The 18294-nt window shown below is 33.9% G+C and overlaps 1 protein-coding gene across 8 annotated transcripts in view; it reads right to left on the reverse strand.

Moving 5' to 3' along the window:
* The window catches only part of USP25 (ubiquitin specific peptidase 25), a 128475-nt gene that overhangs the window by 20175 nt on the left and 90006 nt on the right, over positions 1-18294 (reverse strand). For 4 of the 8 annotated variants that reach the window (XM_053918260.2, XM_053918258.2, XM_053918259.2 and 1 more), the window contains 4 exons: positions 13668-13781; positions 11595-11690; positions 2679-2857; positions 1028-1106 (listed from right to left, as the gene is read on the reverse strand). In XM_053918260.2, the coding sequence (XP_053774235.1) occupies positions 1028-1106; positions 2679-2857; positions 11595-11690; positions 13668-13781 (468 nt within the window). The remainder of the gene's footprint in view (positions 1-1027; positions 1107-2678; positions 2858-11594; positions 11691-13667; positions 13782-18294) is intronic. The other 4 variants (XM_053918264.2, XM_053918261.2, XM_053918263.1 and 1 more) reach the window with 2 other exon arrangements.

Raw genomic sequence — 18294 nt, forward strand, 5'->3', positions numbered from 1 at the left:
ATCCTGAGGAGAAGCAGTGAAAGCAGGCAGCCTTGTCTTCTCCTGGTCACAAGAGGAAAGCTTTCAGTGTCCGCATTCTATACACTTGCTGTAATTTTGCTTTTGTTTTTGTTTTTTGAGGCCCTCTTTAGCAGATTAAAGTAGTTACCTTGTATTCCAGGTTAGCTAAGGGTTTTCATAAAAAAATGAATGTTTTCTGTACCTTTCTGTCATATTATCTGTTATAATATGGTGAATTGCCACAATTGTTTATGGGAATCTAAAATAACTAAGTGGAACCAAACATTAACTGAAGCACTCATGAAAGCAACTGAAAATATACTGGATTCATAAAGTGAAAAAGACACTCTATAGTTAAATATATGTATGAATAATGTATTATAAACATTACATTTAATAATATACATATATATGAAACATTATATATAGTATACATTTAAAGTTTAAAAAATATTAAGTATTTGAATTGGTAAATTTAAAACGACATTAATTTTAAAGTCAAGGTTAAGACAGAGAATTTTGTGCAGAAAATTACTGCAAGCCCAATACGAGTACTTGTGCGTGCTCTCTTACACGCATTTACACGCATGACAGCGTCTAGTAATGATAAAGACAGGTGTGGTTCAAGGATTAAAATAAATTTCTAACATCCCATAAGTATGTGATGAAACAAATGAAGAAAAATATACAGCATGGCTTCAGTAAAGGATAGCATTTAAGAATGCAAGTTCTAAACTGAACTAACAAGCGAAATAGAGACAAGACTCATAGACAGAGAACAGGCCGACAGCCCCAGGGCAGGGGGCAAGGCTGGGGAGATGAAGGGACTGAGCAAAAAAAAGGAAAACCCGGGGGAAAAAGAACACAGGTTCTGTTAACCAAGTTTAACCTGCTAGCTGAGAAAAACCTTGGTAGGTTATTTCCCCACTGTATGCCTCAGTTTCTCAGGGCTTCGCTGGGCGAACCTGACGATCAAGGAACCACAGAATTTCTCTGTCTACAGTCCAGCCTCTCAAAAGCACATTACCTCATATTCCTCCAAATTCACTTCTTCAGGTTTTATCATTTCAAGTTTGGCTTGAGCAACTTTCATTATGTTGTGACACCTTTAAGTAAGAGAAATATATTCCTAAATCACAAGCAAAATCCATAAAAACTGGAAAATGTATGTTACACAAGACAAAACTATCCAACACATGAAAATGAAATCCACTGTCACTGAGGAAACAACTCCCAAGTAACTTAAGTGAGAACGTGTTTAGGGACCAATGCTGGATAGTTACAAAGTATGTAAAAGACAGTCCCAGTAATTCTAAGTTAAATTTACTATGTTACATTTATATATAGTGTGTAAATTATATTCTATAAATAAAGATTGCATAGTTAAAAATCTGTTCAAAAAATAATTTATATTTATTTAGCAAGCTCGAGGAGACATTAAATTTTATTTTCCCCCAAATGGCATTATTTGCAAATAGTAAAAAGAATCCAAAATGTGCCTATCACTTTAGGTAAGAATGGAAACATTCCAATAAATTTTATGATCAAAATCACCGCTAAAGAAATTCCCACAAAATATATTTAGTTATCACGTGCATCTTAGTCTCTCTTTCAAGCACAGCAGAAATTAGGTTATCAAAACAAACTGACTATTTGCAGTCCCCAGGACAAATAATTGCAAAAGAATGAAAAAATGTGATTATTCTACAAATCTCTTCTCCAAATTCAATAGCATATATTCACTGGAACACAGTGCGTTAACAAATAGATAATAAGGGTCACAATCAGTTATACTTCTGAGCTATTTGTGATCATATTTAACAAAATAGACAATGCGCCCTATTAAAACTGAAATAGCCGACACTCACTCTGGGCACTCACTGTCTACCAGGTACTGTTCAAAACCATTTACTTGCACTATTTCACTTAGTCCATGGTGAGGCAGGATTAATCCTAGATGGTTGTTTCTCCTCACATTCTCCTCTGCTAAACATATTTTTCATTCAGTATTTTTGAAACTGCCATAAAAGGATAATCACTTATTTCAGAATTAAAATGTGATTACAGTGAACTCCAAGACAGCATAAATGTTTTCATATTCTAAAATTACTTCCAACACTTTGATCTTTAACAGAGACCCACCTTTTTAAAACAATACACGTTTTAAATTAAACTGTAAAATTTTAACATTAGAATAGTTTTAATTTTAACATTAGAATAATTTTAAGTATTAGAATAGTGAATAGTTTTATAGGAGCTTCTAAGAGAAGACATTTTTTTGGTAAACCAAAATTAATTTAACCAATTACCTGACTCAAAGTATTCATAGTGTAAATGTTGAGAAAGTCTTTTCTTTAAAACATTAAGTCCGTCAAGGCAGTGATTATAGTATACTCTTCTTTACATCATTATATTGCCTAGTTCAGTACCCTGTCTCACAATTAAAATGTACTAAAATGATATAAATAATTTTAAGTTCAAGCTTTTAAAAGTCATGGCTATAAACTGTAGCTAAATTACAAAACAACTGTTCAAATTGAGCAAAGTCTAATTTTGTGTTTTATTTATTGAAATGTCTGTGTATGTGTAAAATAAACATTCAAATGTTGCACTGGGAGCTATAAAAGGCAAGAACAACTTGAGTATATGAATTAGGTATTTTGTATGTTTAAAATTACCTTTCATCAAAACTCAAATTTCTGTCTGCAAATTGTTCTAGCAATGTTTTCTCAATGATTTTCTTTGGTGCCTGGTTCTGGATGAAGTAGACCACTACATGATGCAGACGGTAATCTGTTTCTGGGGGGGTATCTTCTTGCGCCAATTTAACCAATCTTGAATACTCCAACTTAATTGCCTAGGAAAAGCAACAAAATGTCAGTTTTTGTTAATTGTAACAATTAAATCCTTCAATATTATAATTTTAATGATTATTGCAGTAAAATATGCTTTTTGTTTCCTCTCAAAGTATTATAAAGTCGTACATCTAAGAATATTGTTCTATTGTCCATAGATTAAAATAATTTTCTAAGAAAGTGACCACAGAAGCCCTTACTTATCCATTCATTATATGTTCTTTTTGTTTCCACACAGAGAACTGGTGAAATAAACAAAATATCTAAGTTTACTGCGTGAATAATTTTGTAAAACTTAAAAAAATTAAAAGCCTAGTCAAAGGCCATTCAGAGGTATCCTAAGATTGAGATACTAAGTATCTCCTATCTTATACTTTCTAGTATCAGTTTGATGTAGCCTCTAATATCCCAAATTCTAGGGCTGAAATACAGCTCCATTAGAACACCCAAAGAAAATGGCTGGTTCTTGAATGCCTGACAATATCACTGTAAGTAACGTTTTGCTGAATAGCCCACAAATAAGGGATGAAAGAGCAAGCCATGAGATTGTAGTTATCATAGAATGAATCTGTTGCTTCAAAAAATGTGCATTTTATTAGTATAATTATTTATTGATGAATATTATCACTATTACTACCTTGATGCTGGCACATATTTTTCCTTTAAGGATGGAAACACCTCATAATTTATTTTTATTTTAAAAAAATATTTTATTTATTTATTTTTAGAGAGAGGGGAAGGAAAGGAGAAAGGAAAACAAACATCAATGAGCAAGAGACACATTGAACGCCTGTCCTCTTGCACCTGGCCGGCAACCCAGGGATGTGCCCTGACCAGGAAACGAACCAGTGATGTTTTGGTTCACAGGCTGGTGCTCAATCCACTGAGCCACACCAGCCAGGGCTAATTTATAACTAATTATAATGGTAAATAAATACTAATATATTTCAACACATGAGCAAATGATCTGAAAATATTTGCTCCTATAGAAATATAGAGTTATATACATCAAATACTGCTGTATATAAGAACCCTATATGATTAAAGATAATAATTTTTAAATTACTCATTTATATTAGACATATTTAAATTTTAGCTCTACTAACCATAAATATTTGGAGGCTGCATGTAAAACGTATTATAGGTTATCTACTCTATTCCAAGGGGTTTTCTTGGTCAAATGTATGCCTGCCTTTCTGAAGCAATTCTTGGGCATACATATATTACCACCTATATGACTATTTTATATAAGTGAGAAATCATAACTAACAAACATTAAATGAAATGTTCTAGTTATATATTGTTATACTTCATTAAGAAGGGTAATAAGTCCTTTTTATATAGTTTAAGATTATAAATAAAGATTATATATTCTGTTTTTAAAGGATCTACATGTCATCCTAAAATCTTAGAGGTAGGGTTAAAAACAGCCATGAAAATTAACTCTACCTTGACATGTGAGATTACCAAGGTGCACTTCTTGGCACACCTACAGCACATACAAGCTTTGCCTAGAGCTCTTTAAAACATGTCCCTATTTTCCCAATTTGAAAAAAATAAGGCACATGTTCATTTAATAACCAAATTATACTAAATTTGAGAAAAAAATGTAAAACAAAAACAATCAACTCTTTCTTATTATAGCACTTAGACAATGACTATTATGGGCTATTACAGGGTTTTTTGAATATTCAAATATTTTAGATACTGTGCTTTTGGCCAAAATTAGTATGCCAAAATAAATCAAATTTGTATTGAGTTTGTTAAAATAATACTATGGTTTAGAGATAGAAATAATAGCCCTAAATGGTTATCCATTTTCCTACCTATTTTCAAAATAAAGACTGATTATTTCACAAATAGTATATAGACTTCTACTACAGGGCCGGGATGTATATTTATCTTCTTTTACTCTAAGATTATGTTTATTTCTTGATTTTGCTCTACTTAAGATGCCAATTTTCACAAGTAAATGCCAAATTTACAATCTATAGGTGTTTAAAGCAGTAAAGGTATGTTTTAATTTCTAGGAGTAATTCCCTCCCCCCTCCCCCCCAACACAAACCACATTTTACCAGCATACATTCCTCATTTTTTAAATTTAATTTTCTAACTTTTAAAATATACTTCAATCATATCTATTCCTTCAAACTGTCAACAGATTTACCATGCTGATATATTTAGCAGAGCTCTACACAGTCTAACATGAGTACAGTTAATACTGTAGAGTTGTTAAATTTGCCTCATTTTAATTCCTCAGAATCCTTTATACTTAGAACTGTGTTTGTTCTTTCCACACTTAAGTTCATTACCACAGACACTGCAATGAAACCACCACACATTTACAAAATGAAATGTGACACTGGTCATTAAGCGACAGAACTGCTTTACATTTAATTTTAAATTTATTTTCACCCGTCCTTTTACAGGGTCCTACTAATAGGCCCAGTGTCACCTATTCAGTCTTATTTCCTATAACTCTTCAACAGAGATCTCCTCCGTCCACCGAGGTCAGGCTCGTCTCCTCAGATGCGCACGTGCCTTTGTTTCTTAAGTTCTCCACACGCATGACGTCTTTTCGTGTTCATTCCCCACCCATCTGCAGATGACTCCTTCAGTAAGACTAGTTTAAGTCTCTCTTTTCAAATCTTCAGTTCTAAAGATTCAAATGATTTCTACCTAAACATTTTTTTTTACTTTTCTAATTAATTGTAAAGTCATTCTAAATTTTATAACTTCTTAGAGACTGTATTTTGATGTAACTATACATAAAGATGTATTAGAAGATACCAAATGTACAAACACACAATATACTATGGAGGCTATAAGATCTAAGGGAAAATTGGCTAGACTAAGATTCTGAAAGCTAGGATATCATTTACTAATTGTGACAAAAACACAGTCACACAATTCTCCAAGTCTTAAGGCTTTTATCTCTAAAATAGTGTTTAAATACAGAGGAAAAGTGTGTCTATATATAAATAAGTATGTACATTTAAAATGCTTATGGACTATTTTTTAAAGACTGACAGTGTACCAAGAGCTGAAGAAAACCCACTTCACATTCTACGGATCAGCATCATGTAGGCTATGATTTTGACCACAATCCAATACAAATAGAATTAAAACTAAAGATAACTCCCAAATAAAACACTTACAAATTTAACAATACTGTTTTAAATAATTCTTGAGCCCAAAGTGTCAAAATTATGTTAATATTGGGAATATGACATATCAAAATATATAGGACACAGAAAGACTTGTAAAAAAAAAAAATTCCAGGACTTCCGGCCAAGATGGAGGCATAGGTAAATACACTTTGCCTCCTCATACAACCAAAAGAAGGACAACAACAAATTAAAAACTAAAAATAACAGAACTTCCAGAAAATCGAGTGGTATGGAAGTTTGACAACCAAGGAGTTAAAGAAAAAACATTCATGCAGAATGGTAGGAGGGGTAGAGATGGGCAACTGGGGTGGAGAGGACTGGCTAGTGGCAAAGCAGGGGCTGATGGACCGGGTGGCCCCACATTCTCATGCAGATAAACCAGGAGGAACAACTGGGTAGCAAGACAGACTGCACAACCCAGGGTTCCAGCATGGGGAAATAAAGTCCCAAAACCTCTAACTGAAAAAAACATGTGGGGGTTGTGGTGGCGGGAGAAACTCCCAGCCTCACAGGAGAGATCATTGGAGAGACCCACAGGGTCCTAGAACGTACACAAGCCCACTCACCTGGGAATCAGCACCAGAAGGGCTCAATTTGCTTGTGGGTAGCGGGGGAAGTGACTGAAAACCGGCAAAGAGCTGAGCAAGTGGCACTGTTCCCTCTTGGACCCCTTCCCCAGATATAGTGTCACTGTGCAGCCATGGTGGGTTGCCCCACCCTGGTGAACACCTAAGGCTCCGCCCCCTTACTACTTAACAGGTGTGCCGAGACAAAAAAAATATGGCCCAAATGAAAGAACCTATCAAAACCCCAGAAAAAATAAAATTAAGCGATGAAGAGATAGCCAACGTATCAGATGCAGAGTTCAAAACTCTTGTAATCAGGATGCTCACAGAATTGGTTGAGTATGGTCGCAAAATAGAGGAAAAAGTGAAGGTTATGAAAAGTGAAATAAAGAAAAGTATACAGGGAACCAACAGTGACAGGAAGGAAACCAGGACTCAAATCAATGGTTTGGACCACACGGGAGAAATAAACATTCAACCAGAACAGAATAGAGAAACAAGAATTCAAAATAATGATGAGAGGCTTAGGAACCTCTGGGATAACTTTAAATGTTCCAACATCTGGAATCATAGGGATGACAGAAAAAGAAGAGGAAGAGCAAGAAATTGAAAACTTGTTTGAAAAAATAATGAAGGAAAACTTCCCCTATCTGGCAAAGGAAATAGACTTCCAGGAAGTCCAGGAAGCTCAGAGAGTCCCAAAGAAGTTGGACCCAAGGAAGCACACACAAAGACACAACATTATTACATTAACCAAGATTAAAGATAAGGAGAGAATCTTAAAAGGAGCAAGAGAAAAGGAGAGTTACCTACAAAGGAGTTCCCATAAGACTGTCAGCTGATTTCTCAAAAGAAACCTTGTAGGCAAGAAGGGGCTGGGAAGAAGTATTGCAAGTCATGAAAGGCAAGGACCTACATCCAAGATTGCTCTATCCAGCAAAGCCATCATTTAGAATGGAAGGGCAGATAAAGTGCTTCCCAGATAAGGTAAAGCTAAAGGAATTCATCATCACCAAGCCCTTACTATATGAAATGTTAAAGGGACTTATCTAAGAAAAGGAAGAAGATAAAAAACATGAACAGTAAAATTACCACAAATTCACTATTATCAACAACCAAACCTAGAAACACCCCAAAACAACAACAAAAATAAACTAAGAAAACAAGTAGACCAGGAACAGAATCACAGAAACGGAGATCACATGGAGGGTTATCCACAGGGAGGGGGAAGAATGGGGGAAAAGGTACAGGGAATAAGAAGTATAACTGGTAGTTACAAAATAGGCAGGGGGAGGTTAAGAACAGTATGGGAAATGGAGAAGCCAAAGAACTTATATGTATGACCCATGGACATGAACTGAGGTGGGGGAATGATGGTGGGAGGGGGGTACAAGGAGGAGGGGAATAAAGGGGAGGAAAAAATGGGACAATTATCACAGCATAATCAATAAAATATACTAAAAAAAGAAATTTGATTCATCTAAAGTCGCAAATTGTATTTCATCATTTTCTTTAAATTTATCTTCAGTGTCTTACTGTGTAGAATTTTTAAAATCTTATAAAATATACCAATACTTTCTTCATGGATTTGGGCCCATATGAACATTTCCAAAATCATGCATATCTTTAATTCTAATATTTTTAGGATTTTACTTTTTTGATTAGATTCCTAAATATGGAATTTCATTTTCTCCAAATAGAGAAATAGCCAAACAATCTACACATAAAATTTTGACTAATGCATCCTTTATATACTGTCTTGAAATGACATATTAAGTACCATTTCTAAGGGGGTCTGTTTGGGTCTTTCTATTTCAGATATATTTTATATCTATTGAATAAAGAAAGGAGTAATAATAATAGGCATTTCAAAATTAAAAGAGAGAAATTTATTTCAATTGGAAACAATTGTTATGAAGCAATGAAATAAATGTTAAAAATTTTTCATAATATAAAAGTGTTATTACCTCATTAAAATCCTAAGGGCACTTCAACAGGTATAGAAACAAATATACAAAAAAGAAATTTTAGTTTCTCTTAAGTAAATGAAAAAAGTTAAACTAATCCCACAATTATAATTATCATCATCTCCACCTCCCATCCCCGTACATATACTTACAAGCAACTAGTACTTTCAGAGGAATATTATTATTTTTTGTCTGGCTTTTATTTTTGTTCATCCTAGTAGTCCTGCACTGCCTTTCTCTGGGATTTCATTTTTGTATGATAGAAACTTCTGTCTTTAAGCCACTCTTTTTTCTGGGCTGGGGGGGGCGGCATCTGTCAACAATGAAAACTAATCCTAATAAATAGTCAAATTGGGAGAAAGATCTAGGTAAGTATATTTACTCATTTATTTTTCCAGATCTGCCTGACTGTTAACTCTTTCACACTGTGTTTCCAGGGCACTCCCTGTGGGCGGCTGACATAGGAACTGACTGACTGGGTTGGTAACTCCTAACTCCCTGGAGAAACCTCGGTAAGTCCACCACCCAGCCTGATGTCAGTTTCACTTTGCAACTCACATTTTTATCAGTAACAAAGTTAACACTTTCATCACAGTTGTACCACCAGGAAACATAAACAACACAGAACAATTTAGTATGATCATAGGAAATCCTTATTTGTAAGTACTCAAGCACAGAGTTGAAAAGCTTCTTTCTCCTAGCTAAAAAGCCAATATAAAATAAAGCTGACAAAGATATGCGATGTACATATTTTGGACACCTCTATATTACTGAGTGACTGCACAATGCACATGTTACTTTTGTAATTCACATCATAGATTTCCTAAAATCATATATTATCAGCTAGAATTTCCCAAATGCTAGTCATTTACTATACCAAAAATATACATTAATTATAAATAAATAACATTTACATAAGATTACATTACATTCCTCAATTACACATGTGTAAAAATAAAATGTGGACAAATACAAACTTTAGAAATTTGTTGCTGCATAAAAATTAGAGGGTAAACCAAAAAGAGAAATACATGAGATATAGACAATGCACACAGGACAAGATGTAAAAAGCACCCCCAGGTGATGGTGAAAGGAGATCTTGGGGTAAAGAAAACCAGTGCAGGCCATGAAGTGCCAGGCAGATCTCCCCAAGAAGACAAAATTCACAAAGAACAGAAGAGGAGGAGATTTAAGCAAATGGTGTAGAGTTAGAAGTGAAACAGTGATGCACAAAGAAAAGTAAGCAAACCAAAAAACACTAAAACTGACTCCAAGGAAGATAAAAGCTGAGGTTAAACAAGGTAAAATAATAATGTTTAGAACTTAGCTCAATCCTGAATAGCATACATAAAAATAATACAAAGAATTCTGATTTAATCAACATGACAAAATTTTAGGTGGGGGGGCAGACAGTGTAGGTGGACAGATGGGAACTTTATGTGGGCGGGGATAAGAAAGAGGGCTCATCGTTCACATCCCATAGCAGGGAATTCAAAGAAAATGTGTAAACTAAGGATCGTAAAGACAAACAAACAAAAGCAAGCATTCTAGTTAAAGTTATGGAAACAATGCCAACAGGCCTAGATAAAATAATTAAAAGTTGTTTCTGTAGGGGAAGGGCGTGGGGTGAGTGTTGCTTGTAGCACGTATAACTGGAGGGCTCTTTAAAATATATGCAGAGATTAATTTCATAAAAATGAGACTTCCAATTCAACATAAAGATACCCAACTTGATAAAAAATGACAATGGCACTGTAAACGATAGATAAGTTTTCCAAAGGAAATAGATGGAAACTTTAGAAAATAAAATTCAGTGTTTTTTAAGAAAAGAAAATGTAGCTAGACTATCTATCTAGGAATAAAGATGACTTCTTAAACATAAAAGGTTTTTTTTTTTTAAGAGTAGCTTTTCAACCTTTTTTTAAGGGACTTTACTAGGGTGATCAGCTCATTCTGGGACCATTTTGCCAGAACTTCTACAGTTTGTTACTTAGGGTGTCTGTCTCCCAGGATTTCTCACAGTTCTGGGCATACCTGGATGGTTGGTCATGCTAATTCAAACAAGTTCAAAAGTGTTGATTGATAGAGGCTACTATGCACAAGGCCTTTGTTTTGTATTATATATTGAAAGAAATACCCCAAATAAATAGTTTTTTGAAGACTGAGTTTGATGACGGCAGAGTACAAAAAATTAAGAGGAAAATTTAGATTTTTTATGTAAAATATGGGAGCATGTGCTTACTGTAGTGAATTATACCTCAATAACCCCGCCTTTTTTTTTTAATAGAAAAAACAAAGACTAACAAGGTGATAGGAGTGGAAAAATCCTGGTAGATTTTGGTTAATCTAACTAAAATGACAAAATATACAGTATTTTCATTTTTCAAATATGTAAAAGCAAATAATATTGTAATTAAAACACTGTAAGGATCTGGATTTAGAGGAGAAAAAGACTGAGTCACAGAACAACGCATCAGCCTGATGGTCTCACATGTCTTGAAATGACTAGGATATCAAAAATCAACCATGGGGAAAACAAAAGTGACTAGAAGAATAAAAAGATAACACATGAATGAATCACTTTACAAACAAACCAAGAAAAAAGCAAATTAGTGTCATGTGATAATAAAATTAAAGAAAAATATTATAAGACTGACTAATAGTGTTACTAATGAGGAAAAAATAAACTACTACCAGAAAGTTACTCAGCTCCTAGTTTTGCTCATCAATATCCTTTATTCCTTTCAAATATAATAAAAACAAAAACATAATTCATATTTCTGCTAACAAATTAGAGGTGCACTATTAGGGTAACCCAGGTAAAACGCTTTGTTTTTGTTGAATTATCTGTATTAAAAGAAATAAATAATCAGTCTTAGATTCATGCACAAAAGAAACCTCCAGAGCATCAGGTGACTGTGGCTACGGTAGGAAAGGGGAAATTATACAGGAAATCAAATTTAATTCAAGTAAAGAAAACATTTTAAGAAGTCTAATATAAAAAGTAAGAAAATAAAATGAAAATGTTCATTGTACCTTAAAGAACCCTGCTTCAGGGCCACACCTGTCATACACACTTCTGGATTTACCTATCGCCATGATAATACCTTGCATGTTCGGTGTCATCATGATCTGCCACAAGGGATTTAAAGTAAGAGTTTTTGAGTGAGTAATGTAAAAAAATTTAAAAAACCAAAATAATTTCTTCACATGCAAGTTAGAATTCCTTTATTTCTATTTATAATCAAATATTGCATTTTTATAGCAAATGTGATCCAATATGCATGTAAGTATATTTCAAAATCATCTATACAGGGCCACATCTAGTTTATATGGTGCCTTTGTGCAAAATGCAAAAAGGCATCTTCTCTGAACCAAAGAATTTTGAAAAGACATCTCCTTCTTTCTTGACAAATTAGAAAAATGTGCTGCTCTCAGAGTAAGAGAACCATTCAGAGCTAGCAACAATCTTTGTATTTAAAAAGGTGCCTCTTCATTAAGGCTTGGGGTGCCGCTCAGTCAGCGAAAGCTCAACTTCAACTCTACTTCTGCCTATTGGCTAGGCGTCCCGGCCAAACCGTACAACGGAACATCCATAAGCAGTAGCCCTGTATCCATAGGACTTAGTTCCAAGGCACATGCACTGTTAAACCGCCACTCCAGTGAACTAAAAAACAAAGCAAAGCTCTGCTGGTAGCATAAGCATTGCACAAAAGAGAGTGTTAAGTGATTAATCACAATTCTATTTTTCTTTTAATGCCAGAAGGCTCACCCTCAAACAAGCACTAAGGTATTTGATAAATGAACTAGCACTTTTATTAAAAACAATAATTTCCATAATTTTCAAGCACCAATATGGAATTGGTAAAATAGTCAACTAGAACAGCATATTGCTATTAAGTACTAAATACTTAAGTATATTTTTGTTTTCATATAGCTTATTATTCTTAGCAGTTTACATTTTAAAATATCTGCAAAATGAAATCATCAAGGCACTATGAAGCTATTATATTAGAGCTATCGAGAGACTGCATCAGTCACCTCTGACTCACTGAACCTATTACTCATAGTACTTCGGATTATATAATGAGAATTGCAGTAACATTAAATTCTTGAGAAAAATTCTTCTGACCAGTTCCTGTCCCATAAACCTGCTTCTTATTCTCATTATAGCCATACTTTCTTACACTGACACAGTAAAACTTGTATCTCTATGATACCTCTGATTTTAGTATCATAAAGACATTTTAATTCTTATATAATGGTTTAATTATAACCTTGGAGTGAGTCTGGAAGACTTAATTCTTATCTACGCCAGTAAAAACTAACAAATGATAGAATCCAAGGTCTCCTCTATTGTTATGCAGAAGCAGCCTTCCTGACCCTCCCTGAAATACGGAAAATATCAAAATGTGAGAGTCTTAACAGGAAAGCGGAGGAACGGGGAGAATACGACGGGACCAGGACACAGTGCATTTTCTGGATTCCCAAAAGAACATATCATGAGAAGCGAAAATGGCTGCATTCTGTTAGAAAACTAAGTAGATGAGCATTAATAGTGAAGAGGTAAGAAGAGATAGCATGGAGGTCCCACTGTGTGTAAAACACTGGTAGTCATTCAGCAACTGCTGATGAATCACTCGATTCATAGTCACATGGATGTTGCAGAAACAAAAATATAAATCATCACTTTGCAATCAGGATGTATGTTGTGGCAGGAAAAGGTGAGCAAAGGATTATAATAAATAATTCAAATGTAAGAAAGAATAACAAAAATTATTTTTAAAATGTTCGAAATTTTTGCTTTTTAAACAAACCTTATTTTAATATATCAACCTGAGAGTAAACCAATCCTATGTCAGCATAAAATAATTAACAGTAGAAACATAAAGTTATTATTTTGAAAAATTCCACAAGCTTTCTGCTTAAATTTCCATTTGAAATTCAACGTACTGCGAGCAATTGGTAAGGTAATTTCAGACCAGGAGTGGCAACGCTGTGTGTTATGCGGCAACAGACATAAGTGAGGGGGTGCAGGCATACCCAAAGTACTGGTGGTAAGTGGCCAAAAGTAAGTAGGAACAGTGCAGAGTGGCATGACAAAAGTACCTCATCATCATAACCCCCCTCCTTTGACTCAATCATAAATTTCCCTACATGGGGAATCGCCACCTCTACAACTTGCTGGTTAGAAGGTGGTTGGCTTGTAGTACCTTCAGGTTTCTGTAGAAAAAAAATCATTAGTATGAACATTAGAAAAGAGAACAACGAAGTACCCAGTTTAAGTGCAGAGATTCTCAAGTCTTTTAAAAATACCTGTATTTGCTTAGTGTGAAATAAAACCACTTAAAACTGAGTATTAGAAGCAAATGCATTAATCAAGTGATGATACAAGATCTCCAGCTTTCCCTTTACATCTCAAACACTAAATTAAGTTTTCATTTTTCTCCCCCCACGAAGCATCTCGGACTCTAAATCCTTAAAAATAAGAAACAGGGGAGTTGTATTTCCAACTGCTATCTTCAGAGCTAAGGATTTTATTTGTTAAAAACATTCTATCAACTTCATAAAGCCTTTCTTGATATCTCCATAAAAATAATACATGACCTTCCTCTGAACTCAGGAGAGTATGCAGGTGTTCTTTCTTATAATTTTACCTTTCTATCCTGTCTGGTAATCAAATGTATGTCCATTTAATATCCATACTCTATTGTGCTCAATTCATTCTGTACAGCCTATGGCCCAATACCGTATATTTACATCACGTGTCCAATGAATTGTTTTTGAAAAAGCTGCTGAAAAGGGATGCCATTTTTAACAACATAATCAGTTTTTCTTTTCTTTAACAAATTCTATAAATTTCACTAATCCACACTAATAAAGTCCAGAAAAGTCCATTCAAAATGACTCACACAGCTCATTCAAAATACTGTTCAGATGTTATTTTACTGAAGAGAATTATAACTAGCATATTCACTATTTACCTATAAGCAAATTTCAAAATTACCTAAAACACTTCAATGCAGCTTTGTTTGAGTAATTTCAAATTGCACCATAAAAGTTTTCTAAGCAAAGATAAACTTTAGTTTTGATATAACATAAGCAGAAAACTCTAATAAGATAAAATAAAGGGTTTTGTTTCAATTTAAAATATAGTTACACTTTAGGGATATGAACACATTCTGACTCTCCAGAAGTACATAGCAGAAAGAATTTAATTAAAAGATAAAATAAAACTAATGACCAACACTGGCACTTCTCCTTTTAAAATAAATGATATTTTTAACTAACATTTTTTAAGAAAAGGTTTCCTTACTTTATTTGAGTCCTCAGTGTTTCAAGGGAAAATAACCAGCCTGCACGTTTGCCATGGTCATGAGAGAGAATATTCAGGTAACCCGGTACCTGTGCATGATCGCTGTTCTACAAAGGACGGCATTGCCAGTATTACTATACTGTTATGCTACTCAAAATCGCTTGTGTCTGAATAATTCTAACCTGATGTTACCATCACAAATATCCTATAGAGATATGTTTGGCCCGTGGCATTTAATTAAGAATTTTTAGTTCTAGTGTTTTAAGAAAATGGTAATTGTCCTAGGTCTTCAGTCACAAGAGTGAAACATAATCAAATAAATTAAGAAATCTGTCTGGACTTTGTGGTGAAAAATTTCTCACAAGAAAGGCAATCTAAAACATACCATCTTAAGAAGAGAAAAGATAAGTTTAAGGCAAGTAGCAACTGGGAAATGTATTCCTTAAAATTCTGATCCTTGTAAAACAACACATTCCCCCTTTGGAGAAAAAATTACACTTAGAAAAAATAATCAATGTTTTATAAATCTTTCCAGTTACCACAAAAGAGTTTCAACAGCATAATAGTGATTAATTATGTGGGAGATAGTTGAAAATTGAAAGAAGCTTTGGGTGCATGTAAAAATTCTGTAGTATTGTTCTCAAATTTAGATATCCTAAGGTACCCTAAAAATATTCATATAGAGAATTTAAGGGTTCACTGAAGTAAAGTAGATGTATATTTATCTTTTGTGATTACTATCAGGGCCTGTAAGAACAGCTTCACAAAGCCTAAATTTGAAAGGGGTTAAAAATAAGTTCCTCAGTTAGAAGTTACAAAAATAATTAAAATACAAAGATTTTTATTGAGGGCCTGAAATCCATTAAATGCATGATTTTTTAAAAACGTGGTCACAAAACAGAGTGGCTAAAGAGCTACAGAACCGCATCCGTTGTGGCCCCTAGTATGCTCACACCTTTCACCTCATAATTTAACTATGGGAAAGCTAAAGAAATAACCTAAAATATGAAAAAAGTTTCATTTCTAGCAGCCTATTTGAAATAATGTAAAAGTAGAACGGAATATACAAGGGAATAGGTAAGTAAACAAGAATTTAATCACTCAGTGGAATAATACTCAACCTTTAAATGTTTTTTAAAGAGTTTGTAACATGGGGAAATGGTTAGGTTATAATGGTAAGTGATCAGAAAATTAAGATATACAATTCTATATGCAGTAGTAACAACTATGAACTCCAAACCTGTATATAAAAATAAGAATGACAGAAAACATACTAACATATTCACAGTGTTTAATTTTGGATAGTGGGACTATGCATGATTCTTTTTTGGAGTCCACTTTTTATACATTTCAAATTTCCTAAAATATTTCATTTAAATTTAAGGATGATCTTCTAAAACGAAAGCTATTTCAACATTTGGAGAGTATCTCTCTCTAGTTTCTGAAATTCTAAGCTTTCCAGGGATTTCTCTTTACACTAAGGTTGGAGCTTAATATATTGTATATTTGTGAAACGGTTAGTATCTAAACATTAAAGGGAAGCTAACAGCAACTGAGTGCCTACACGACATGCTAAGCATTTTTAAAAAATGATCTGAATTAATCCCATAATCACCTCCATTTTATGTAAAAGAAAATCGAGGTGTGGAGAAATTAAGCAACTTGTTCAAGTTTGCATAGCTGATAAGAAGTAAAACCAACATTCAAATATCAGGACTACCTAAATTTCAAAGTCCGAATACGCTTTTCATCTATGCATTTAGTTTTTAAAGTACACCTTTAAGTCAGAAAACCCGATAGTGGTTACCATGACTCTAGGCAACTGGCCAGGACATGAAGAACACAGGCTGCCTCAGACAGCCACGGTTAACGCATCCTCAGACATGCTGCAGGACTTACAGAGACAATAGGGCCAAATGTTGGCGCCGTTCCAGAGGGTGAGCCAAATGGAAAACAGTTCATGCTAGCTGTCTGTCATATTCTCTCCATTCTATCCCCCTTTCTCAAGTAAAGGTGAAGCAGTAGGTTGCTAGCTTATAAGGTGATATCCTTATTAATAAACTATGCAATCAAAACTTAAGTGCTGATTTCTATAAATTTAATTACACATGATTAGCCAAACAAACAAACAAAGAATCATGATGTTAACTTAGATAATGCTGGTTTGGCTTTCTGATACCAGTGTAAAGCATTGTATTTATTAACCATAACATAAGCCCTAACAAATAAATATCCTAATTAGCAAAGGCCTGGCAAATTAAATTTTTTTATTTCTTGCAAAAATACACAAGAAATATTTTGCATACGTCACCTTTTACCTGCTTCTCTGCCCTTTTCCCTCCCTCGGTGTTCCTATCCTACCATCCCCTGAGAAGCAGGCATCTAGATATACTGAAAGAAGCATTTCCAACAAGCACTTGACCCTTAGCAAGTGTTCATCTCAAGCTCATTTAGAGTCTATACAGCATTTGCAAAATTTGGATAGGTCAAAAAAACTCTATTAATACATTGTTTTTTATAGCAAGATCATATATAATCAAATTTATTCAAACAGAAAAATGAAGAAAACTAATTCTATTTCATTCATCAAAACATAACACAATACCCTATATTAATTGGACACTTTGGTTACTTGAGGTCTTATATTAAAGACGTCAGTGCATTTAGCAGGTTATTGTTTGAATTAAGTTCATATACTAAGTAGAAAACTGTAAAAGATGGTATCTCCTGTTCTCTTTAATTCTCTAGAAGGGGAATCTCCAAATACTAAAGTATTTGAAGCTATTGTGAAAACCTGCATTAGAGCTGCCTGTGCTAATAAAATAAGACTAAAGCAACTAAATGTTTTTTAACACCATATTCTTGAAATAACATCACCCAGAATGTCATATTCATTGAAAACAGAGTGCAGTACAGATGTGCTTAATTTACTGTTATAAAAACACACATTTGAGAACTACCAACAGATTTACAATGACAATTATGACAATTTTTGAATATGATAGTATCAAATATGCATAAATCATACTGTAAGGTATTTATCCTAATACTACTCTAACCTAGGGTATCTAGTATGTTATTGCTAAACACATTGCATGCAACAATGAATATTATACCTTATTCCCAGCTACTCCAATGTAGTAAGACTAGAGGTGGAGGGAGGCCTGAGGGACAGGAGAAATACAGTTGACCCTTGAACGACACGGCTTTGAACTGTCCAGGTCCACTTATACATGGATTTTTTTCCCCACAAATACTGTAAATGTAGTTTTTTTTCCTTATTATTTTCTCAACAGCATTTTCTTTTCTCTAGTTTATTTTATTGTAAGAATATAGCATGTAATACATATAACATATGAAATATTTGTTAACTGACTGTGTATATTACCAGTAAGGCTTGTGAGGAGTCAAAAGTTACAT

Source organism: Desmodus rotundus, chromosome 2, assembly GCF_022682495.2.
Source record: "Desmodus rotundus isolate HL8 chromosome 2, HLdesRot8A.1, whole genome shotgun sequence".
NCBI classification, from domain to species: domain Eukaryota; kingdom Metazoa; phylum Chordata; class Mammalia; order Chiroptera; family Phyllostomidae; genus Desmodus; species Desmodus rotundus.